General features: G+C 46.2%; 1 protein-coding gene across 1 annotated transcript in view; it reads left to right on the plus strand.

Moving 5' to 3' along the window:
- Positions 1 to 18,767, plus strand: part of CLN6 (CLN6 transmembrane ER protein) — a 35,574-nt gene extending 16,807 nt beyond the window's left edge. The window contains exons 2-7 of the mRNA XM_044665325.1: positions 1,367 to 1,481; positions 4,264 to 4,362; positions 8,585 to 8,773; positions 9,645 to 9,700; positions 15,417 to 15,539; positions 17,183 to 18,767. Coding sequence (XP_044521260.1) covers positions 1,367 to 1,481; positions 4,264 to 4,362; positions 8,585 to 8,773; positions 9,645 to 9,700; positions 15,417 to 15,539; positions 17,183 to 17,453 — 853 coding nt within the window. The 3' untranslated portion in view covers positions 17,454 to 18,767. The remainder of the gene's footprint in view (positions 1 to 1,366; positions 1,482 to 4,263; positions 4,363 to 8,584; positions 8,774 to 9,644; positions 9,701 to 15,416; positions 15,540 to 17,182) is intronic.
- The last annotated feature ends 7,607 nt before the right edge of the window (positions 18,768 to 26,374 follow it).

A 26,374-nucleotide genomic window follows, 5' to 3' on the forward strand; every position in this document is an offset into this window, starting at 1 on the left:
CACTCCCCTCCTATACACATGGACCCTGCCTTGTAACAAAGAAAAACCAACAGTTGAGCCAAACCAACCAACTCTAGTGATTAATCTGATGGCACAGACTGCATTCCATACATGGATTTCCCCCTATCGACCTCTGCCTAAAGGAAGAATATGCTTCCTCATCTCTTTTCCAGAGGCAAGATGGGTCATAACAACTACTCTGCTTTCAGCTTTGTTTACATTATTGCAGTTTCTGTGGATATTGTTCTGATCCTGCTTTCATCACACTGCATCCATCACACAGCTGATCTCATTTTTCTCTGAAATCCACATCATAGTCATCATTTTTCAAGATGCATTAATACCCCATTCATATAGTGATCTGGTCAACAATTCCCCAAATCTGTGGTCATCTTCTGTTGTTATCTATTTTTTCTTTGCTTTTATTTTTGCAGTGTTTTACACAAAACATGTTGCTATTAATATTTTTAGAGATGTATGTGGGTGGGTATGGGAAGAGACAGAGACAGAGGGAGAGTAACAATTTTTTCCTCTGTAGATAACACAGGTCATCAAATTATTTGTCCACACTTTTTCTATCTTGATCTTCATTATCACCTTATGTTAGATTATTATCTCCATTTGACAGATGAGAAATTTAAGACCCAAAACCACATGGTGAATTAGTGATGGTAGTAGTACTAAAATTCCATTTTTTTTCTTCCAAGGCCAGTTTTCTTATAATGCCTCAATGTTGGACCCTAAGTTATACAGCAGAAACTTCCTTCCAAAATGTAAGGGAATTTTGTATCACTTATATCTCCCCACATCTTTTTATGTGTCTTTTGTCCTTTTGGAGGATAGTGGAAGAGGTAGGATCTATATGTCATTAAAAAAAAAAAAAAAACCAAACCCTTACCTTCTGTCTTAGAATCAAAACTAAGTTTTAGTTCCAGGGTAGAAAAGTTGTAAGGACTTAGCAATTGGGGTTAAGTGACTTCTGAGGGTCACATAGCTAGGGATTGTCTGAGGCCATATTTGAACCCAGGTCCTCCCGTCTCCAGGTCTGGCTCTTTATCCACTGAGCCACCTACCTGCCCCTAGTATGTCATTAATGTGGAGAACTCCTATGTGGAAATTCCTTCCACCAGTGCAGTTCAGCAACTTGGGTAATACAGAATGATTTTAGGAAGCTATGTAGAAGGACCAAGAGGGTGTATGATAGCTAATATGCATCAGAGGTAGGGCATGAACCCAGGTTTCTCTACCCTCTAAGGCTTAGGTCTCTTGTCCATCATGCTATGTTGCCTCTAAAAGGCAGCTGCATGGGAAGGAGGAGAGAGAAAGAGAAGGATGTTGATTTAATCACCCTTCCATTTCTCTCCAGACACCCTGCAGGCAAAGCTGAAGATGGGTCCCGAACTTCTCCTTTCCATCTTGACCTATGGTTCTACTTGACATTACAGAACTGGATTCTAGATTTTGGCCGTCCCATTGCCATGGTGAGTAAGGAGAAATTATAGAGAAGGTTTATGCGGAACAAATTGTCTGCTGTCTATGTCAGAAAAAAAGAGACACTGGATTTTATTGGCTACAGAATATCTCATTTTGCTTCTTGGCCTGGTAATGGAGCAGTTGGGTTAAGGAGAATTCCATATGCTTGGATATGGAGGGATGAGTATGCAAATCTGTGGTCTCTTGGTTGAAGTCTCTAGCCTTGATGGCAGAAGATAGTGATGCCATCAACAGTAACAGCAGAGGGAGAAGGAAGAGGATTCAATATTTTGGTGGGTGGGAGTAGAGCTCAGTTTTGGTGAGTGAGAGCTGCCACATCTAGATACTAGAATGTGAGGTGAGGTGAGGAAGATCTCCATCATGGGTTGGGCAGTGACTCCTTAGAGACTTCCCCCTAAACCAGGGGTTCGTAACCTTTTTTGTGTCATGGCCCACTCTAGCAGTTTGGTAAAGCCTTTCAACCTCTTCTCAGAATAATACAGGAAACAAAATACATAGAATTATGAAGGAAACCAATTATATTGAAATGTAGTATCAAAAACCTCACTGTAAGAGTCCTTTCCTAAACTTTGGTTGCCCCTGCTTTGCTTAGGGAGAACACTGGACTAATAGTCCTCATCAACAGACACCCACTGAGCAGGTATACTTGCTACAGATGGTGCAGAAACAGGAGAGGACAAAAATTGACTCTCGTGCTCTGCAGGGCAGCAGTACTAGCAGAGAGGCCTCTGTGGCCCCAAGCAGGAGAGGGCTTAAAATTGTGCCCTGAGTAAGGGGACACAACTGACTTTCCACTAAGAGAAACAATATGTCAGCAGATAAGTAAAATGCAAAATATATACAAAAGTAATGAGGAGGAGAAGGACACTAACAACTGGGAAAGCCAGAAAAGACTTTGCATAAAGTGACCTTTAAAAGCTGAGCCTAAAAGGAAGATAAGAAGAATAAGAGGTGGAGCCAAAGAAGGCTGGCATTCCAGGGACAGGGGACAGCCTGTGCCAAAACAGACACAGGAGCTGAAATGTCACACAGAGGGAGCCCAAGGAGGCCACTTTGCCTGGATACAATGCAGATGATAATACTTCTAATCACCATCCTCACAAGATTGTGTTTTTTAAAATTAAAAATTTTTTAAATTTTTAAAAAATCTTTTGTCTTTATATACCCTAAATTCCTCCCCCTCTCATAGAGGCATCCCATATAACAAATTTTTTTTTTACAGAAGAAAAAAGCAGAGGGGGAAAAAATCAGCAAAATTGATCCATTCATCGAAAAATTACAATATATGTAATTTTCTGTACCAGTGGAACTGGAATTGGAAATTACCTCTGCAAAGGAGTAGATGGAGATGTCTTTCCAGATCTCTTTTTTGTGGCCACACTTGTTCTTTGTAAATTTGCAGCATTCACCTTTTTTTTAAAGAGTAAATTTTATCGGCATCTTTTATTTTTATGTTGCCTTCATTTTTCCATGTCCCGCTCTCTCCCAGAGTGTTATCCCATATAACAAAGAATATATTTTTGAGAAAGAGTAAGCAGAGAAAAGAAATCAGGGAAATCAATATTTACCCCCATTCACACCCCCCCCAAAAAAAATCTGCCAATAATGTACAGATTTCCACACTTGTGAATCTTTCTCCTCTGTAAAGGAGTGGGGAAAGAATCTATCTCCTGTCTCTTCTTTGGAGCCAAGTTTGTTCTTCGTAATTTTGCAGCATTTATTCCTTATTTTTTTGATGGTGGTTCTTTGCTTTTGCACTGTGGTCATCATTGTGAGTGTGGTGTTCTTGTGTCCTCTGCATCATCACAGTGCAAGTTGTCCCATCCTTTACTGGATTCAGCATACTCATAGTCTCTTATACAGCACTCTTGTATTCTATGACCATCATACACTACCATTCGCTCCCCAGCTGATGGGCATCTCCTTGGTTTCTACTTCTTTGATACCTTAGAAAGTGTATTATATATAGTTGGAGTATATATGAGACTTCCCTCACACGGTTATTGTGAAGATCCAATAAGGGTGTATGTGTAAACACTTTGGAAAGTCAGTAATACCTCTTTTACGCTTGGCCATCCTTCAGCCTATAGTGCCCTTCTCTTCCATTGCTTTTTTTTTTTTTTTTTAACCATACCCTATTTTAGGGAGAAGAGTGGTAAGGGCTAGGCAATAGAGGGTAAGTGACTTGCTCAGAGTCACACAGCTAGAAAGTGAGTGTCTGAGGCCAACTTTGAACTCGGGACCTCCTATCTTTAGATCTAGCTCTCTATACACTGAGCCACCCAGCTGTCCCACCACCACTGTTTATTCAAAGTATAAGAACCACCAGGGACAGTTAGGTGGCCCAGTGGATAGGCTTGGAGTCAGGAGGAAGAACCACCTTTAAAAAAGTGACTTAATGTACAGCATGGCAACACAGATTTACATTCAAGACACCCAAGTCAGAGCCCCAACTCTGACATTAATGAACTCCCAGGCAAGACACAAACTTTCTAAGAAGCCTCAACGTCCTCATCTATAAAATGAATATTCCTCCTTCCTCCTTCAAGGGTTGTTACTATACTTTTAAACTCTTGATATGACACCCAAATGTGATTCAGTAATAACTTGTTTTCTTACTTGTTCCTGCTCCTTTTGGGTTTGGGGGGAGGGTGGGCCTGGAGTGGTGAAGCATTCCTGGGAAACTTGACAAGCTCCATACAGCCTGTTGTTTGACCTAACAGAGAAAACGCAGAAACCTCATGGACATCTTTCTTCTCTTCCCTGCAGATAATTTTCCCTCTAGAGTGGTTTCCACTTAACAAGCCCAGTGTGGGAGACTACTTTCACATGGCTTACAACGTCATCACACCATTTCTCTTACTCAAGGTAAAACCTTAGAGACCCAGAAGTCAGCATGCTCTGGGGACAGCTCCCAGGCTGCTCAGCCCCCACCATGGGCCCAGTCCTAGTCTGGGTGCTTATAAGAAGGAATGGAGCCCCCCAGTGCCTGCTGCAGGGAAGGTTCCCTGGGGTTGAGGTTTTGGCTCTGCCACTGACAATGTATACTATTAGGGAAGTCACTTTGCCTTTCTGGTCTTTGGATTGTTCATTTATCAAATGGATATGATGTCCTGTCTAGTTCACAGGGATGTTAGTAAAGCTCTAGCAAAATAATGGGCAGGAAACCTCTTTGAAAAGCTAAAAACATTATGCAAAGGCAGAGTTTACTGTTCTTTAGTAGAGAGAGAAGACCCATAGGTAGGAAGACATAAAAACAACAAACTTGTTCTGTAATACTTCATCATTTTGTATAATATACCAGGAAATCCAAATTTTTTAATCCTAGCTCCAAAGATCAAGCCAAATTTTTTGTTTGCCTAGATTGCTTGACTTGGTGCAGAGAACAGAAGTGCTGAGAAGATTTAAAGGAACAAACAAGTCTGGAGGGGTTGGACAAGAGAGATTTAAAAATCATCCTCCCAAAGAATGGCCCTCAAAAGCCCTGGATTTGGACTGAGAGGACCTGGGTTTGAATCCTAGCTTTGCTCCTTACCACCCAGGCAAGACATATAACTTTTCTCTAATCTTCGTTTTCTCATAAAATGAGGAGTTAGGCTAGATGATTTCTAGGGTCTAGTTCAGCTTTAGATTCTGTACTCCTGGAATCTTAGAACTTCACAGTTGGAAGGAACTGTGGGCCATTTAGTCCAACCCATACCTGATCAAGACTTTCCCCTGCTACTTTCCTGGTAAATGGTGGTCTAGCCTCCAATTAAGAGCCCTTAGAGCAGGGGTCGGCAATGTATGGCTCTTTCTGCAGGAGCCATAAAGTCAATTTTTTTTCAGGCGCTGTTACAGGAGCGCACTGTGAGCACTGTACGGCTCTCACGAAATTACATTTTAAAAAATGTGGTGTTTATGGCTCTCACGGCCAAAAAGGTTGCCGACCCCTGCCTTAGAGGGTAGGGAAGGGAGAGGGTGCTACCCTCTCCTGGAGCAGCCTGTTCCATCCTAGGATGGTTCTCCTTTTTGGGACACTTTTCTTCATATCAAACCTGCATCCGGTTTCTCTGGAACTTCTATTGACTTTAGTTCTGTCTCTGCAGCCAAGTAGAATAAGCTGACCCCTTCTCCGGATAGTTGACAATTGTTATGTCCCATCATCCCATCCCAGCCCCGGCCCTAATTTCCTACCTCACCCTCGGACAGATCAAACACCTCCAGTTTGTAAATCATCTTCATAGGACTTGGTCTCAGGGGCCATTACTATCCTCTTCACTTTCCTTTGGAAACACTCTAGGTTAACACTGTGTTAAGTGCTGGGAATAATAAAAAAAAAAAGTCAAAAGGCAATGTCCCTGCCCTCAGGAGCTCACCGTCCCCTCATTATGGGAAGACAACAAATAAGTTATATACAGGATAAATAAGAAGTAATTAGGAGAGGAGGCACTGGAATTAATAGGGGTTGGTTAACTCCCTTCTTCTGTAGTGATGGTTAACTCCCTTCTTCTGAATACTCTTTTAGCATTGGAGAAGATAAATAGTATTAATATTTTTTTGGCTGCTACATTACATTTTTAACTTTTTTTTTAGTGAAACCCTTACCTTCTGTTTTAGTATCAGTTCTTAGAAGAGCAGCAAGGGCTAGGTGATCTGGAATTAAGTGACTTGTCCGAGGTCACACAGCTAGGAAGTGTCTGAAATTAGATTTGAACCCAGGACCTTCTGACTTCAAGCCTGGAAAACTATCCACTGTACTGTCTTGCTGCCTCTTTGATTTATTTTCTGCACATCCAATAAACATTTAATGCCTACTAGGGGCTTGGAGGCAGCTAGGTGACTCAGTGGATAGTGTTGGGTCTGGAGTCTGGAAGACCTAAGTTCAGATTTGACCTCAGACATGCACTAATTCTGTGACCCTAAGCAAGTCACTCAACTTCTGTTTGTCTTAATTTACTGGAGAAAGAAATGGCAAACTACTCCAGCACCTTTGCCAGGAAAGCCCCATGGATAGTCTGGGACAGTCCGCAGGACCCCTAAGAGTTGGACACGCCAGGAGGCCTGAGTAATGGCCACTATGTGCTGGGCAGTGTTCTAAGGCTTTCCCTCAGACCCCCATATCGGAGGAGCATGAATGCTGGGCTGAGGACTTCTCGAGAACAAGGCCTGGCTTTGGTGGATTGGTTTTGTTTGGGGATATTTCTCCGTCCCTCCCCCTTCTTTGTGTCCCCTCCAGTGAGCACAGAGCCTGGCACAGGGTAGACACTTCATAAAGGTCTGACTTACATGAAGGTAGGGAAGGGGTGTGAGGCTTCAGGCCTAAGAGAAGAAGAAGGGCATGATGGAGGAGGGCCCCACTGCTCAGGCAAGAGAGGGCGAGCAGGGAAGGGTCTCCCCCACCTGGGTCACACGCCTCCCCATGAGGGAGACTTCTCTTGGAACACAGGTTTCTTAGAGCAGACGAAGAGAGAGCACCTACTTCCTCCTCACTCTTACTGCCACCTCAATGTGCAATTTAATGAAATGCCCTTTCATGTCTGTCTCTGAACCTGTTGTTTTTGTCTGTCTGTTTTAATTGCTACTGCTAGTGTTTCTAATACAATGTTAAATAATAGAGGTGATAATGGGCATCCTTGTTTCATGCCTGATCTTATTGGGAAGGCTTCTAGTTTATCCCCATTGCATATGATGTTCTTTTTTAAACTCTTACCTTCTGTCTTGGAGTTAATACTGTGTATTGGTTCCAAGGCAGAAGAGTGGTAAGGACTAGGCAATGGGGGTTAAGTGACTTGCCCAGGGTCACACAGCTGGGAAGCGTCTGAGGCCAGACTTGAACTTAGGACCTCCCAACTCTAGGCCTGGCTCTCAATCCACTGAGTTACCCAGCTGCCTCGCCGCCCTCCCCACCCCCCCCCAACTCAATAACAATTCTTAGGACAGAAGGGCATGGGCTGGGCCCAGGGTCACACAATTAGGAAATGTCTGAGGCCAGATTTGAACCCAGGACCTCTCCCCTAGCTCTCTATGCACTGAGCTGCCTAACTTCCCCCTGAACCTATTGTTGAGAATAATATATAGTCCTTCCCTTTCAGAAGCTGAAAGGGGAAATAAGAGACACACGTTGTTTACCTGAAGAATAACGAGTGAAGCACACAAAATAGCATAGAACCAGTTATGAAGTGGAATGTAATGAAGGGAGGCAGTTCCAGGAGAGTGGAAAGAATGCTAGGTTTGGGGTTAGAGGAGGGAGCAGCGTTCCTCTTCTACTTGTTCTATTGACTCTACGCAAATCCTTTCACTTCTCACCCCAGTTTCCACATCTATGAAAGAGGGGGTGGGCTGGCTCATTGATTTGTTTTCTTGTTTGCTTTTTTTAAAGTTAGGTTTTTTTTCTCATTTAACAGCATTTCTTTTCTCACCCTCCCACTTTGTCTCACCACATTGATAAGGAAAAAAAAGAAAAACAAAACTTTGTAACAAATTTGCATAGTCAAGCAAAAAAAAAAAAAGGGCTGCTGGACTCTCAGGTCCTGTCCAATTCTAAATAGATAATTGTAAGGGTCCACATGTGTACTATAGGGAGAGCCCTCATGGGAGCCCCAGGAAGGGAGAACTAAGAGGAGCCGGTCTTCTCTAGGAAGGGAAGCAAGACTCAAGAGCTCTGGGCTGAAGGCTGTGAAGGGTTTGGACAGGCAGGAATGGGCAGGGTGGCCATTCAGGGTAGTAGGGTAACCCTGTACAACATGAGCATGTGCTGGGGACATATTACTTGGGACTTTTAGAGTTTGGGTGTAGGGTGTTTTTGGTATTTGGCTTTTTTTTCTCTTAACAAAAAAAATTCCATTTTTTCTTCCTTCACCTTCCTCCCTTTGAAGAAGAAACAAAAACCAAACCTTTTTATAATATACATAGTCAAGCAAAAAGAAAAATTCCCACATTGTTCATAGCCAGAAAATAAGGACCTGTTACTTTGGAAAGGAGTTTTTTGAGCTTTAAATAAGATATCTGAGTGAGAGGGGTCAGAATCATCCATCAAAGGCCAGTGCTGGTTAGGGGTTGGAGAATGTTTCGGGTCAGGACGTCCCAAATGCCTGCTTCTAAATTGCAGCTCATTGAAAGGTCCCCCAAGACCCTGCCTCGATCCATTGTGTACGTGTGTATTATCACCTTCATCATGGGCTCAAGCATTCACCTGGTGGGAGACTCTGTGAACCACCGTCTGATCTTCAGTGGGTACCAGCACCACCTGTCTGTCCGGGAGAACCCCATCATCAAGAACCTGAAACCAAAAACACTGGTAAGGATAACCTCTCCTCACCTGGGTCGGTGCTTTCCCCTCTACCAGAAATTATCTCCTGTAGCATTCAGTATTTCACCTTCAGAAGTACTTTTTATATACAACATGTAGATGAAAATAGGCTTCATTTTCCTTATTTTGCACCACCATCACGCTGACAGTCCTTCATCCCAAATAGTGTGCCCTACCCCTAGACCACCATTTGTGGGTGCTATCAATGCTTCAAGTCCTGGGGGGGTGGCACAGGCTTGTGTCCCTGCTGGAGAATACAGAGGGATTCCTTGAACTGCCCCAGAGCTCAAGCTGATGGGGTGTCCCCACCACATCTGGCACCAATAATAGTATGTCCTAGCTGTCAGGGATCCTAAAAGAGGTGAGAACCAGCCCGTGTCAGAAAAATGGAAAAGTTAAACTTTTGTACTAATCATTATTAGGACTGGGGCCATGAATGGCCACAACATCATCATCCTGGACAAGGTAAAGAGAGCGAATCTCAAAAAGAAATAAGCCCCAACCCCACAGGCCAAGAGAGGGTTATGTGTATGTGGGTGGGTGTGGACACGCATGCATTTGGACCCCAGAAATGTTGTGCGGCTGAATTGGCCTTCCATCTCCATACACTCTTTAGAGCTGTGTTTTAAAAAAAATAAACCTTTATCTCCCATTTCCCCACTTATCAGAGGAGAGGGAGGCAAAAGAAGTCAGTTCACAGAGGGAAGCAGGAAGGAAGGCTGTAGCAAGAGGTGGCCCCTGCAAGGCCCAGAGGGACTCCCCGTCCTCCCCATTCCACCCGCCACAGCAAGCCTTCCTCCCCTGGCAGCCACCTCAGGGGCCTGCATTGGGATGGTCACGGTGTTGCCTTTCCCCTCAGATTGACTCCTTCGAGCTGCTCTACTACTACGATGAATATCTCGGACACTGCTTGTGGTGAGTGGCCTGGCCTAGTGCTTTGGGAAAGAGGCCCGTCCCTCGGGGTCCTTCACCCCCAGCCGGGGTGTTCTGGGCCCTGCTGCTCAGTACCCCTGAGTGGCCACTAGAGGGCGGCAGGAGGCTTTCTACACTAGCACTGGGGCTATGCCTGGGCTTCTTGGGGGGTGGCTGGAGGGGAGGGAGAGCTTTCGTGGGCCTCCCCACCCCTACCCCGGCTCTGAGATTTGTCCTCGAGTGGTCTCTGATAATATTCCACAGAAAATCTCCTACCCAGCTGGACTGTGGGTGGTGGTGGCGATGCTGGGTAAGGCTGTCAGGATGTAACTTTAATGAAGAAAAGGTATGGGCTGCTTCTTGGAGGATTTGAGGAAGGGGGGAGGGAGGAGGAAGAATACACTGAAAGGCCGGGGAAGGCTCCTTTCTGCTGCTCAGAGTTGTGCCCCAGGTTTCATGTTCAGAGGGCCCCAGGCAGCCTAGAGACTCTTCTCCAAATTAACCAAATTAAAATATAATTGGGAAATGGTTTTAAAAGATTAATTAAAATGCAGCACAAGTAGGTAAGGCTAACTTTTGGTTTTCTAAGCCAATTTGTGACCTGCAGGCATCCACAATGAATCTGCTACATAAAAGCAGGTGGGCCTTCCTTCCCCGGCTGCTAAGCAGTCATTTTAGTCATCTCTCTTGATTCCCTGTTACATCCCCAGAGGGGCCAACCAACCTTCCCCCCACACACTCCTCAACCCCTGCTTTCTACACCCAGCACAGGGAATTGGGTTTTCTACTGCTGAGAAGACTATGGCCATCCATTGAAAGCGTCACCCCTCAGACCAGCCACCCATCCTTCTCCTTCTGCATGACTCAGACAAAGAGCAATCCCATCTCTTTCTACTTGGTCAGTCATTCTCACAATATTCAATCTCTCCCTCATCGCGGAATCTTTTCCATCTTGGGACAAATATACTTGGGGCTTTTTCCCAGTTCTTAAAAAAGATTTCCTCCAAACTCTTCTATCCCTTCAAATGACCACCACCTTCCTCCTTTCTTTCACCCTCAAACTTCTTCGAGGAATTGTTTCCATCTGATGCATAGATTTCTTCACTGTTGATTCATTCCTCTATCCCTTGCATTCAGACTTCTTTCCCTGCTAGTCTCTATACCAGTCAGGAATGACCCCTTTATCACTAAATCCAATAATTTTCTCAGCTGTCATCTTCCTTGGCCTTTTTGTGGCTTTGGACTATTTATTACCAATCACCTCTTGGTACTCCTTCCTTTGCTTTTGTAATACAATACATCTCTTTGGTTCTCCTCCTACCTCTTAGATATTATGCCTACTCTTCCTAGTCCATTATTCCAGGCATCCCATGGCTTGTAGGCCTGCTTTCTTCCTTCTTTAGATTCTGTCCCTTGGCAGCCTCATCCATTCTCACAATTTCAGATACCAACTCTGTAGAGATAATACCCAGAACAGTCTCCTTAACCATGCCCTCTCTTTGGAGTTCCCACATTTGCATTTCTTGCTACTCACTAGACATCTGCACTGGAATCACCAGTTGGCACCTCAAACTCAGCAACAGTTAAGGTGAATCTGATATTTTTCCGTCACAGCCTAATCTCTATTTTGGCTGATTGCACTTGGGCTCTAGTAGTGTTCCAAACCTCAGTATTATAATCTCTCTCTCTCTCATCCCACTGCAAATCAGTTGCCGAGTTGTGTTAATTCTATCTCCAAAATATCTCTCCAAAACACCTTTCTGTCCCTAATGCCACCAACCATAGTCTAGTCTTCATTATATCCTATAGGGACTATTAGAGTGCCATATGTAAACCTCCCCAAAAATCCATCCTTCTTGTTGCTGGCAGGTTAGCCTAGCCCATTGCTGCTCCTCCTGACACTCATCGACTCAAAACCCATTACCTACTGAATAAAATCCAAGGGCCTTAGTCTGGCATTCAAGGCTTTCTACAATCTAGCTTTGCTCCACTTCTACCATCTTAGGTTCCAGCCAATGTGGATTGCTCTGGCTATCCCTCACAAATGTCCAGTGTGCCTTTGCTTGTGCTATACTGTGTCTACAGTGCCCTTTACCCAATCTCCATCTGTTGAAAATCTATCACTTAAAGGCAGGGATCTATGACTTTTGTTTTAAAAATATTTTGATATTTGGTAGGTTTCATTTAATTGAGTGGCCATCAGGTCTCCCTCTAAGCCCCATCCTGCCTAGAAGCACAGTCATAGGATCCTCATTTCACAGATAAGAAAGAAAATAGACTCACTATCCCAAGGTTCACTCATCATAGTGTGACAGAGTCTAAGCTAGACCTCTAAAGTTCCCAACTCACCTCCCAGTATTCTTCCAGCTGGGGAATGTACAAAGATAAACAAACAGGCTTCTCAGTCTGGTTCTCTGTCTCATTCTGGGCTAGTGGGAGAGACAGAGCAGACAGACAGAGGGCCTTCTGGGTTCCACTGTACTAGCACATGGCTGTTTGGAGTTCTGGGCATTGGCTACAGGAGCTGGGGAAGCACAGGAAAGTGTTGGACAAGTTGTTGTCAAGCTAGGGGTATTCACCTCTTTGTGTTCCCTGCTGGATGCCTGTGGGCTTACAGATGACCAGCACACACCACAATGTGTTTCTGGAGGCCTGTTTAGGGGACATTTATGGAGTAATGTGGCTGACTCCAAAGCAACAGCAGGATGTCATGGGTGGGCTGCCTCCCCTGTTCCTGCCTTACTGGGGCTTTTAACAGTGTGTTCTGGAAGGATACGGAGAGAGACAGCATGAGAGGAGGAGAGACAGCAAGGTGGGGGGAGACAGAGATGGAATCCAACCATATGAGAGTAGGAGACTAAAAGGAAATGTGACACACTGCATGCGACAGGGAGATGAAACCAGAACATGTGTGAGGGTGGGTGTGTGAGGGAGAGGTTGTGGGTGTGCTAAAGAGGAAAGATTGTGTTTCAGAGATTTCCATATTAGCCCAAATATAGGCTTCACCCCTAACATAAATAACTCAAAAGGAATAGATACAGAGATAAAAACATACATACACACATATACATTGGAAAATAACTTAACATGATGGCTATATTTATATTAATCACCATCATCAATTTGTTGGCACTGAAATGAAGGGAAGTACAAGGAGCCTGGAAGTGAGTAAAATCTGCCTTCTTCATCCTGGAACACTAGCAGCAAGGGGGAACCTAATTTTTTATAAGCCAGAAAAGTTTCTTAGAGGGAGAAGGAGAGGAAGACAGAGATAGAGATAGAGATAGAGATAGAGATAGAGATAGAGAGAGACAAAGAGAATGTGTGTGCATACACAGAGAGGGGAAAGTAAAGAAGACTATATCTGAGCAGGCACAGTATCAATCAGAGGCTGCCCGCCGATCATTCTCCCTGCATGTTCTGGATCCCCTTTCTTCTTCACACTGTTGGTCTCCTGCCTTTCCAGTCAATTTTCCTGGTCCACATAGGGCCAAGGATCAATGAGAGACAGACAGAAAGACAGACAGACAGACACACACACACACACACACACACACACACACACACACACACACACACCAACCAGGAAGGGGGGCAGGGGGAAGAGAGGAAGAAGAGAGGGGAGGAAGGTGCAGGTGTGAGGTATACATATATTCACACTTGTTTTGAAAAAGAAGACTATCTGGCCCTATTCAGAGACCAAGTATTGTGCTGACTTTTCTGCTCTGAATGACTTTCCCAACCCCTTCCTCCAGAAGCCAGGCCCAAAGTAGAGCCTTATGTTATCAGACAGCTATGACTACGTGCCCTTCCCTTTCATATCTGGACTCCTATTGTAGTTGTCCTGAGATTGAAGTCTTTGGGAGTTTCAGACCTACTGAGACCTGAGCACCATTAGCTGTCCATGCAAAATTCTCCCCCACTGACCCTCCCCCCCCAGCCCCCTAACACTCTGTGCCCTAGTGCATGTATCCCCTAGGACTCTGCATCATGGACATAAGGAACCACTCCAGCCCATTTTTGGGTTTTTTTGGGTGGAAATGATGAGTAGCAAAGAGTGAGAGCAGGTTTGGAAGGGTGGCAAATGATATCCCACCCCCAAATTCATTCCTATTCCACATTTCCCCACTTCTGTTGAGGACTACACTAGGTTGTAGCCCAGGTGTTTTCTTTGAGGATCTGTCTTTGTCTCTCTATCACTGTCTCTCTCTGCCTCTCCCCACTCCTCTCTTTTCTCTCTCTGTCTCCGTATAATCACTTGTCAAATCCTGTCATTTTTATTTCTACACATTTCAAAGTCTCTGCTTTCCAGTGACTTCTACCCATCAGACTTAGCTCTGACTTTGTGGGACCAATGAGAAAAATGCAACACATTTAATCTGACAGAATTGTTAAGCACCTACTATGTGCTCGTTTGATACAGACTAAGGTCTCGTTTGACACTCACATCACACCATTAGCTCACATTGAAACACAGAATGTTTCTCGAGTCTTACACCACATCCAGTTCTTTCAATTGACCTTCATAGGACACAGACTCAACTTTCAGTCCATAAGCCTGCAGTTCTTTTTACATAGGCTGCTTTCTAACTATACTCCCTTTACCCTATCTCCTATCCTATTATATAGCACAGTTGATTTTTTAAAAACCCTTCAGGGTTAGAATCGACACTAAGTATCTATTCCAAACAGGAGAGCATTAAAGGCTGGAGCAATTGGGGTTAAGGGACTTGCCCATGCTAACTCAGATAGAAAGTATCTGAAGCTGAATTGGAACCCAGGGCCTCCAGGACTTAAGGCTGGCCTTCTATCCACTATGCTCCCTAGCTGCCCCTTTGGTATTTTCTTTTTGTTTTTTTTTTTCTTTTTTTAATCTAAATTTAACACTATCCACATCCAGAGAAAGAACTGTGGGAGTAGAAACGCAGAAGAAAAACATGATTGACCACATGGTTTGATATGTGTATGATTGGAGATTTTTACTTTAAATGATCACTCTATTGCAAATACTAATAATATGCAAATAGATTTTGAACAACAATTCATGTATAACCCAGTGGAATTTCTCATCAGCTCTGGGAGGAGGGAGGAAAGAGGGTAGGGAAAGAATATGAATCATGGAACCATGGTAAAATATTCTAAATAAATAAAATTTAAAAAATAATAAATCTAAGTTTAAGACTTATTCCTATTAAAGTTCATCTTTTGTCCCATTGTCCCAGTATTAGCTTTCCCTCCCAGGCCTGTCTTATCTGGAGATCTAGATGAAAGGACCATTCTGGTTTTCATCTAAGTCACTGATAGAAAAGGTGAACTATTCCCTCCTCCCAGAGACTTCCTTCTCAGTCATGCCATTAACCAGCACTCCTTGGGCTGGTCCTTCAGCCAGCTTGGATTCCATCTAACTATTGTCTTTTCATCTTTTCCACAAGAGACTGTCACATGCTTGGCCCATGCCAGGTATCCCATTTCTAGGGGCATTTTCCTGAAAGGCGGGGTAACTTATCATCATAACCTGTTTGTTAGCCCCAAGAGGCAGGAAGTGACATATTTTTCTGTTACTAGTGGGGAAGGGGAACCTTTCCTAGCTCTCTGTGCTGGAGGAGGCCCAAGGCATTTAACAGCCTGTCCCTACCAGGGGTTGAAGAGTGGAGGGGGAGGAGGGGTATGTATCTGGCCCAAGGTGGGGGAGGCACTAAGGCTCTGGTATTTCTTACAGGTACATCCCCTTCTTCCTCATCCTTTTCATGTACTTCAGTGGCTGCTTCACCACTTCAAAGAGGGAGAGCAGGATGCCTCGGTCCGCTTTGCTCTTGTTGGGCCCTAGCAGCCTGTACTATTGGTATGTAGGACAGCTGGTCTTTTGGTGAGGAGTGGGGAGGTAAAGGGGAGGACACAAGATACTCAGGAATGTGGGGAAAATGGTTTAGAGTGGGCTGGCTAATGTGTACACCTATCCAAAGGCAAGGACCAAATGACCCAAGTCAGTGAAGGAGTTGGTCAATGGTTAGCGTGTCTCTAGCTCTCTGCTGTGGTCTTTGGGAGCTACTGAGGAGGCCCAAGGCCTGGTCCCTGCCTTCAGAAAGGTCATTTATTTGTTTGTTTTTTAAACTTTATTGTCTATCTTGATATCAGCTCTAAGACAGAAGAGTGACAAAGGCTAGATAATCTGGATTAAGTGACTTGCCCCAGCTTCATAGGACTTGGAAGTGTCTCAGGCTAGATTTGAACCTAGGACCTCCTGCCTGGGACTCTTAATCTGTTGTGCTATTTCATTGCCCCAATATAGTCTTTTATTATGAAAATAATAAAATTGAATAGTTAAGCAATAAACTGTAGCACTGGTCATAAGTATAACAAGTTTGTGGTGAAATCTGGCCCCCAAGGAGCTCCAGAGAAGAAGCCATGGCCATGATCTGATGTGAAAGGGTTGGGGGATACTCAGAACTGGCATCATCTGGGAAGGCTTCCTACAACAGCTGAGGCTTGAGTTTGGGCCTTCATCCCTGCTGGGGTTCTGAGTCACAGGACTCAGATTCAAATCCCAATTTTGTCATTTCTGCCTGTGCGACTTGGACAGGTCACTTAAATGCCCTAAGTATCTTTCCCTGTATCTGTCAGTGTCTTAAGATCCCTCTTGCTCTGTATTTATGAGCTCCTAAGTAGAAGTAGATAAGCAGAGAAGGAAGAAGAAGAAGGCCATTCTGCTCAGGGGCCCAAGTAGGGAGGGTGGAGGCCAGCTTGGCCAGAGCAGAAGGCAGGCAGTTAAGAAATAGAGGCAGAAGAGCATCAAATAGAGGATGGAGGCCCCTGGAGGTAGGACAGAGGGGACCAGCCTTGGTGCTCTGCTGGGAGGTACTCCCCTCTCTATTTTTCTGATCTATCCCAGTCTATGAAGGCTAAGTACATATGTTATCTTATCTTGACAGCACAACTCTGTAAAGGTGGGACAGGTGGGAGCCCAGAGAGGTAAAGGGACCTGCCTAGCATTACACTGCTAGTTCGTGGGAGAGCCAGGAGAGCACGCTGCCCCAGGGCCAGTTGAGAAACACTCCAGGTTCTTGAGAAAGGGAAGAGCTAGTGAGAACCCTGGAGTGCTCTAAAGCACAGGATCAGAGTCTGGGCCTGGGGGCCACTCCAAACCCACCCCCAAATGCTTGTGAACCAGATTGGAAAATTGAACAAAAGAAATATAAATACAGAACAACATAGATAATGTTAGTTTGATATTTTCTAAGAGGCTTCAGAGACCCTTTCTAGTTCGAGTTTGCTTCCTCTGCTCCAGAACATCATCTCAAGTTCCAATACAGGGCCAGGTGTGGGCAAGTCTTAGTTCCCTTGCCCTGAGTGTGTTTTTGGGGAAATTATGGGGACTAGATGCCTCTAAGGCTGCCCTGACTAGAGCCACAACCCTGTGGAGGGGGGATGTGAGGGGAATGAGCAACTCCTAACTGTCTGCTTGTCTGTCTCCCTGGGACACCCAAGGTATCTGGTCACTGAAGGGCAGATCTTCATCCTCTTCATCTTCACCTATTTCGCTATGATGGCGTTCGTGATGCACCAGAAGCGGAAGCGCCTCTACCTAGACAGCAATGGACTCTTCCTCTTCTACACCTTCTTCTTTACGCTTCTATTTGTAGCCCTGTGGGTGCTGTGGCTGTGGAATGATCACACCCTCAGGAAGAAATACCCAGGAGTTATCTACATTCCAGAACCATGGGCCTTCTACACCCTCCATATCAGCAAGCACCCCTGAGCTCCTCAGGGCCCACAGCCAAGAGGGTTTTCTTGGGAGGGATTGTGTGTGAGCAGTCTGTTGGGAAGAAGCCACCCCATTCCTTACCTCTCTCCAACAAAGCAAAACATGCTTCCCTGTGCCCTTCCTCTCCCTGCCACCCTAACTAAGTGGGCTTGTGGTGTGTGTGTATTGTTAGGGATCTACATTTTGTTTCCGTCTTTTCAGGCTTAGGTTTAGTTTTAAGGAAACACATCACAGGGCTGAGAAAATGGGCCTTGTATAACAATCTGCCTTGTGCAGAAAACCTTCCCCACGCCCAGCGGATTTACCATGTTTGTGTTCTATGTTGTGATTGTAAAAATCAGCCAGCAAGAGGCTCCCAGGTAGGGACTCATGGCCAGAGGCATCTTGGGCGGCTTGATGTAGAGGGGTTGGAAGAACCCTCTTTTCCAGAGCCATTATTATCCTTTTTCTGTGCCTCATCAGAACTGGACCTAAGGGCTTCAGAACATCCTCTCCAGAGGCTCTTGTTGCTCCTCACTGATAGGATGAGAGAAAGAAGGACTAATCATACCTGGGCTGGGGTTGGGGGGGGAGCCATCCTGAGTCCTGAAAGAGCTGGCCTGGCATGGATGAGAAAAGAAGAGAGATGAGGTCTTAGCCCCTGTCAGAAATTAGGTTTTGCTTGGACTCATGGCTTATTTCCAGAAATCTCATCCTAGTCTTTTATGCTGGGAACTGGGCAGCATGCCAGCTTCAAATGACCCATGAGCCAATTCTCTTCCAGGGATCCAGCTCTTCCCTTCCCTGGGTGTGGTGGTGGGTAGTCAGGGTGAAGAGGGCTTGGTAGAGCTGTTCCCCAGCTCCATCACTATCTAGGTATTGTAATATATATTTTTTTAATCTTCATGGACTTCTGAATTGGCAGAAGAATTTTCCAGTGCCTCATGTGATATGGGGGTGTCCCTGGGTTCTTAAAGGCTCTCACAGGTCCTGCTGTACTAGAAGGGTGATAAGCTGTGGTCCTGAGTCTGAGGGCCAGCCAGCCTAAGCCTAGAGGGGACACATGGCCAGAAGGCCATCAGCAGGTGGTTCATCTTTTGGCCACAGCTACTTGTAAATACAGTCTACCAAGGTGTGAAGGGGGTAAAGTGTGGTAATGAATGAAGTGCCCATGCCAGAGACACCTCTTATCTTTGGAAGTCAATCATCTGAGTTCCAGGAAAATAAGTGAGCCTGCCTGGAAAAGTTTAGGAGGCGTCAGGGTTAGCCTAGAACAGTGATGGGCAAACTATTCCCCCGCAGGCCAGATCCAGGCTGTAGTTTGCCTATCACTGCTTTAAAAATTCCCTAATCACTAGGCCCCCACATCCAGATGTAGTGATTAGGGAATTGTTTAAGGCAGTGATGGGAAAACTACGGCCAGGATCTGGTCCGTGGGGATGTTTGCCCATCATTGGCCTAGAAGCTTTGGGACTGCTGAGCTACTGCATAGTCTAGGGACAGCCAAAGGACAGGGTCCTCCCTAGGACCAGGACAAGGAGGGAAAATTAACCCTTCTTTCCCCCCTCCCTTCTATGGAAGCCATTCTGGATTATTTTACTTGAGAAAAGTGGGGTTTGCCCTCTTTTCAGCCTAAACCAAACTTGAAATGGAATGTTTAGTCTAAAGACTCAAAGCTCTCTCTCACTCCTTGGGAAAATTGGGGTAGAAGTAGAGGAGGAAGAAACCTTCCTAGTTCATCCTGACTAACCTCCTAGGAAGCATTTAGGCAGCTATGCATCAACCTGAGACGTAGGAGAGAGGGAATGAGGAAGAAGACTTCATTCTTAGAAGGAGTGGCTTTTCAGCTAAAGTGGGGGGCTTTCTTCCCCTCTCCACCCTCATCACTCTTCCCAAATACTACTTCTAGCTTTGGCCCATCCTCTGGGCTATGCACAAAGTGATCTACTGAGTGGCCTCAGGCTTCCTCCCTGGGAAGGGAGGATCCCTTCAAACCATTCAAGCTCTACCATGCCTTGTTCTTCCCATTCAAGACAAGGTCCTGTCCCAGATGCTGCAAGGGCTTTCTACTCAGGTGATCCATGCCCTGTCAGGGTTCCCTTTACCTCCTGGCATATCTGGGCCCCAATCCTGGATGATTCCTTCTCTGTAGACTCACTGCCCTGTCCGTAACTGTAAATATCTTGGCAGCCATGGCTGCAGTGAACGGGAGTCTAAATAAATGTGTGTATCTGAGTGAGGCGCAGGAAGACTGGTTTTTCTTTCTGAGATCTCAGAATGGTAGGGAAGGGCTCCCTGCCTGTGGCACCCTTCCCCTCCCAAACCATCCCTAAGGGGAAAAAACTAGGGAACATACTTCATTCTACTGTCCTAAAACAGCCTCTGCTGTTTCCATTGGTCCCTCCAGGGGAGAACCCAGGATTATCCTGTTCTTAGACACTCAGACACCAGGGACCCCAAGACTGGATCAAAAAACACAAAAGTGTCCTGCTTGTGCTGGCCTAGCAGTAGGACTGGCTCTACTCTCGGGGAAAGCAGAATGGAGTCAGTGCTTATTTTGCTGAAATGGTTTGTATGGTTTCTGTGCTACTGAAATAATTCAAGTCCTAGAGCCACTGGATAGGTAGAGAACCAGGTCTGGAGGTGGGAGATCCGGGGTCAAGTCTGGGCAAGTCACTTAATCCTCATTGCCTAACCCTTCCCGCTCTTCTGTCTTGGAACCAATTCTAAGATGGCGTTTCCATTCCTGGCCTCTTAAGGGCAACACCCCATCTTTGTTGGACGTCAGTCCCCCATCCCACCATGAAGGACCAGGGCTGAATGAGGAGTCAAATGGGTTCTCACGGAGGCACCTGAGAGCCTGAGCAAGTTTGGGATTGTGGGGAGACACCCCTCAAACTGGAGGTGCTCCGAAATTAGTGGCTTCTGGGAGAGATCCGTGTTGCTCCAAGGGCCTCAAAGCCAGAAAGGTTTTTGATACAAACATTGGGATCAACATTGAGGAAAAGCAGCCTCAGGGCAGAGCCAAGAACATCTGGATTCAAATTCTACCTCTGCCAAAAACTGATTGGGAGACACCTACAGCCTCCGGGGCTTAAGGCCACCCTCTGCATGGCAGGGAATGTGCCTACTTTAATGCTCTGCAGGATTTTCCTCACCTAGACCAGAGTACTGAAAGCTGGAAGGGCCCCCAACATTCAAACTAAGTCTGAGATCCTGTGGTCATCTAGGCCAACCCCTTCAGCACAGATGAGGAAACTGAGACCTGACCCTTGAAGTCAGAAGACAAGGGTTACAAACCTTTGACCACCGGCAAGTCACCTGTCTGAGCTTAACAATTTCCTGAGCTTCAAATGGAATTGTTTTGAACAAAAGCTTTTTCTTAGAAACTGTAAAGCGCTATATAAATGTGGGTCTGCTCTCACTCCACTGAGCTACCTTGCTAACCACTTAAGTGCTATTTTTAATCCCCATATTACAGATGTAGCTCGAGTCAAAATACGAACTCAAGTTTGAACCCAGGTCTTTATTCAAAGCCAAGCACTCTGACCTCTGTTTTTACCCAACTTCACAAAGCTGGGGCTCAGACCCAGGTCTCACTGATGTGGGTATATGAGTCGGAGGAAGGAGTATGAAGGAATACCACTTCCTCTGTTGTTTTGTTTTAAACTCTTCCCTTCCTTCTTAGAATCAATACTGTATATTAGTTCCAAGGCAGAAGAATGGTAAGGGCTAGGCCAGTGATGGGCAAACTACAGCCTGTGGGCCAGATGTGGCCCCCTGAAATGTTCTATCTGACCCCACAGACATTATTCCTAATCTGACGAATACAATGAGTAGGATACAATACAATGAAACTTCCAAAGAGTTGCCTTAGAAACACACTGACAGATGAGCATTTCCTTTGCTTTGGCCCCCTCTTTAAAAAGTTTTCCCATCACTGGGCTAGGCAATGGGCGTTCAGTGACTTGCCCAGGGTCACACATCGGGGACGTGTCTGAGGCCAGATTGGGAGCCATTAATCCTGGCTCTCCATCCATGAAGCCACCCAGCTGCCCCATTCTCAACTCTTCTTTCCCCCTCACTCCACTTACCCAACCCATTGCCAGCTCCCGAAATCACAGGATCTCCCCCTCCCCCCTTCTCAGCCGGCCAGCCTTCTAAGGGGTCTCCCTGCCTGGTGTCTCTCCTCCACGCAGAGGCTGAGGCCGTTTCCCTAAAGATCTGGGGCGGCGACCCTTCTAAATGCCTGCGGTTCCCGTTGACTTTAGAACCACACAGGACTTTTGTCCTCTTTTACGATTCTCATTTGGTGTGTGCTTTTAGCAGGTGGGTGTGGGTGTGTTTCATGGGGGGGGGGGGGCAGGTGGAGAAGCCCCGGAAGCTCCCCGCAGATGCACAGGGGCCAGGTGAGGCACAGCCTTGGGAAGGAAAGCTGCCCCAAACTGCGAGCAGACCTGCAAGTGGGAAAAGAGGTGAGCCTTACGTGTGCCTCGGGATGAACTGTGGGCCCAGACGATCTTCACAGCGGCAAAGAGCTCCCGGGAGCACCTTCTCATCCAAGCTGCCCAGCAGTCCTGGCATCCTCCAGCCCCTACTTTTACAGGAGGAAGCCTGTCCAGGACCTCTTTTTCCCCCCAAAACCCCTCTCTTTTGGAGTTGATACTATCTCAATTCTGTGTATTGGCTCCAAGGCAGAAGAGTGGTAAGGGTAGGCAATGGGGGTCAAGGGACTTGCCCAGGGTCACACAGCTGGGAAGTGTCTGAGGTGAAATTTGAACCTAGGACCTCCTGTCTCTAGGCCTGACTCTCCATCCACTGAGCTACCCAGCTGCCCCCTTGTTATCTCATTCCAATAAGCCTTTGCAGAGGGCCCCAGAGAGCTTGCATCATCCTGCTGGGGGTGGGCGGTTACTAGCACTTCCCCACATTGCATGGAGCTCCCAGGCTAGCAGGAAGCAAAACAGAACACTTGACATTTGTGATCACTGAGAGGAGCTCAATACTAGAGAAGGTCCAAAGGAGCTTGGGGGGGGTCTGAGGGGAGCCCAGGGAGGGTGGGGGATGGTTTTTGTAGGAGAAGCACCGCCCTGACCCCACCCTTCCATGTAGGTTTACCTCATTTTTCCTTAAAAGTTTTGAGGAGGCAGCCGGGTGGCTCAGTGGATAGAGAGCCAGGTCCTGGGTTCAAATGTGGCCTCAGACACTTCCCAGCTGTGTGACCCTGGGCAAGTCCCTAAACCCCCATTGCCTAGCCCTTACTGCTCTTCTGCCTTAAGACAAAAGATAAGGGTTTAAAAAAAGTATTGAGACATTCCTCAAAATAACAACATAGCTGGCCTTTATAGAGCATCTACGACTGCCAGGTACTTCACAAAGATGGCTTTTCTGATCCTCACAACAACCCTGGGAAGTCGGCACTCTTATTTTTACAGAGGAGGAAAGGGAGCATAGCTAGAAAATACAGGAGGCTGGATTTGAACTCCAGGCCCAGCTCTCGAGTCACTGAGCCACCCGGCGGGCAGACATGCCTGGCTCAGGGCATCGAAGGCTCAGCCCGAGGAGAAAGCCTCCATGTGAGCAGGGGAGCAGGCGGGGCCTCAGGCCGGGTCCTGGCTCAGCATCCTCCTGCCAAACCCATACACAGGGCTAACTGGCTCTCCAGGGATCCCTTCCAAGATCCATCCTGAGACACTGGGGGGGCCTGGCATGCCTCCGCCCGGCCCAGAACAAGCTGGGGGGAATGTGGCATTTTGGTGGGTTTTAAAGGATGAGCAGGAATGCCACAGGCACAGAGGGAGAAACGCATGCACGGGCACGTTTGGGGAGGAGGAAAGAGTCCTGGTTCAGCCGGAGCGCACGCTGCTGAACAGGACAGAGATCAAGCTGCAAGAATGTCTGGCTCCGATCCGCGAGGCAAGAGTAAGGAATAAAGTACTTTGGGGAGCCCAGAAGTCCCGAGTTCAAATCCAGTCCCACACACTTACCTGCTATAGGACCACGAGGAAGCCACGTCCCACTTCCCAGCCTCAGTGTCTTCCTCCTCTGCTTATTTGGGGGCCACCACAAGAGAACACCCGTAAAGGGCTTTATGGACCTTAAAGTACCATAGGAAGGTGCCCATGATGAGCAGGAAAAGCCCGGTACATGCATTTAAATGATGCTTGAGCAAGTCATAGGGGGCCCCTATAGATGTTTGAGTAGAAAAGGGACCTGACCGGATCTCCTGGGGAGGGGAAATGATGGCGGCCGAGGAGGAGAGTGCAGAGGTCCTGGGGGGGGCGGCGAACTATGGGAAGAAAGGAGGAGACCCGATCCAGCAACAAGCACTGATTAAATACTTACTGTATGCTTATGGACCAGGGCACGATGTGCCTCTGGGGTGTGTGTGTGTGTGTGTAGAGATGGAGACACAGAGACACATGGAAGAGACAGAGACAGAGAGAAACAGGCAGAGATACAGAAAGTCACAAAGACAGAGAGACTAAAGCAGAGACAGAGTCGGGGAGGGGGTTAACAGACAGACATACAGAGCTGTCGGACTGGAAACGGTCTAGGTCCAGATCAGCTGGGGGTGTGCGTGCATACATGTGTGTTTGAATGAACATGCACACAGACACATGCATGTTCCATTCAGTACTGTGATCTGGACCTAGACCACTCCAGTCTGACAGCTCGTGTTCACACGCAGCATGCTGCCACAGCGTGACACATCTAGATGAGTGTAGGCATACGTGTGTGCGCCCACATACAGGAACTGGCTCACAAGCCTATACACATGTATATGTGCATGACTCACATTGTATATACAGGTGTGCATGTTCCGGTCCACATGGATTTACATACATGAGTGCACAACATATATGAAATAAACGCAGAGAAGATAGAAGATAACCTTTGAGGGGATGCCTCAAATAGCTGGGGGGAGCTGATAAGAGTCTTAAAGGAAGCCGGAGCTTCTACCTAAAGAGGGTGGGAGGGGGAGTGTTCTAGCCCTGGGGAACAGTCAGGCCCAGGGCAAAGAAAGAAGAGGCCATGATGTGTTTGAGGAGCAGCTGGGAGGACGGTGTGGCCGGCTCATCAGTTTGGGGAGGGGGGGGTAAAGCAGGAGCAGAGATAGGCCAGGATGTGAGCTTTAAATGTCAAAGGACTTTTTATTCTATTGCTTTTCTTCCTTCCTTTTTTCCTTCTTTCTTTCCTTTGCTCCATTCTTCTTTCCTTCCTTCCTTCCTTTTTCCTTCTTTCTTTCCTTTGCTCCATTCTTTCTTTCCTTACTTCCTTACTTCTTTCCTTCCTTCCTTCCTTCCTCCCTCCCTCCTTTGTCTCTCTCTCTTCCCTCTCTTCTTCCTGCCTGCCTTTCCTCTCTCCTTCCTTTCTCCTTTCTTCCCTTCTTTCTTTCCTTAAAAACCCTTTCATTTTGTCTTAGAATCAGTACTAAGTATCCGTTCCAAGGCAGAAAAGCAATAAGGGCTAGGCAATTAAGTCATTTGCCCAGAATCACACATCTAGGAAATATCCATGGCCAGATTTGAATCCAGGACCTCCTATCTCCAGTTCTTGTTCTCTATTCACTAAGCCACCTAGCTGCCCCTTACTGCATTTCTATAGTATTCTCTTTTCCATGGCTGGTCTAGACAAATATTTCAGAAAGAAAAGTCAATAAGATTTGGTAACTGACTATCCATAAGAAGTAAAGGAGAAGAAAGAATTTAAAAAATAGCATTTGAAGTTCTAACAGCCCTGTGAAGCGAGTAATATAGCTAATTCTTTGCCAAATAATTAAGTGATCTCTTGAGGCTGGGTAAGTAAGTGGCAGTCAGGGCCCTCTTCTTGCTACCCCAGCATTATAAACAGGATTTAGATGGCTAACGCACTTCCCTCCTTACCATCGAGGATCATACACCTAGAATTGCAGAGCCGCCAGAGATTGTTGGAAGCTGATTAATTTGTCCAAGATCACTTAAGTAGCAATCATCAGAGGCAGGATTTGAAATCGGGTCTTCCTGACTCCAGGCCTGGCACTGTATCCGCTGGACCACCCAGCTGCCACTCTGTTTAGAGTAGGTACTTAATCCATGCTTTCCCTGTAGCATCTTCCCAGGTGGCAGCCTGCCTTTCCTTTGGGCTTTGGGTCAGGATGGGTGAAATAAGTCCATCATAAACCAAGTCTACTCTAATTTCATCAGCAGAGGGAATTCCCAAATTCCCTCTAACAGGGTAATACTGCATCTGGGGCTTGTAGCCATAGAAAACTGGCCAGGAAACCAAGAGGTTAAGTACCTTGCTATGGGTCATACTACCAGGATATCTCAGACCTAGTCTGCTATGTAATGCTGCCCCTCCACAGCTGATAGCAAAGGATGAGTTCCAAGATCGCCTGGGTTCTCCTCAACTCTGCTGCCTTTTGCTGAGTGCCCAGGAACATTAGCCTGTGTCAGACAAAATTAGATTTACCTGTTGCTATAAGACATGACTTCATTAGAGGGCTCCGGGTTTCTCTTCTCTTCTCCATTACCCACACCCCATTCCCTCTACTAGTATAAATAATTGAGAGCTGACAGTGTTACTGATAGCACCCCCTTTACAGGTCCAGCCCAGCCTATCTGAGAGAACAACGACCTCTTTTGCCTCTCGGCCTCCTTAAAGTCCTAGATTAAAAAATCCCACCTTCTAGAGAAAGCCTTTCCCCATGCCCCTTAATTCTAGTATCTTCTTTCTGTTAGTGCTCTTAAAAATATATTTATAAATGTTATATTTATAAGTTTTATATTTATAAATTTATTTCTACTTATAAAATGTGTTTATGCATTTTATATCTATTTTTTTTAAACCCTTGTACTTCGGTGTATTGTCTCATAGGTGGAAGAGTGGTAAGGGTGGGCAATGGGGGTCAAGTGACTTGCCCAGGGTCACACAGCTGGGAAGTGTCTGAGGCT

The sequence above is a fragment of the Gracilinanus agilis genome, chromosome 2, assembly GCF_016433145.1.
Source record: "Gracilinanus agilis isolate LMUSP501 chromosome 2, AgileGrace, whole genome shotgun sequence".
Classification (NCBI taxonomy): domain Eukaryota; kingdom Metazoa; phylum Chordata; class Mammalia; order Didelphimorphia; family Didelphidae; genus Gracilinanus; species Gracilinanus agilis.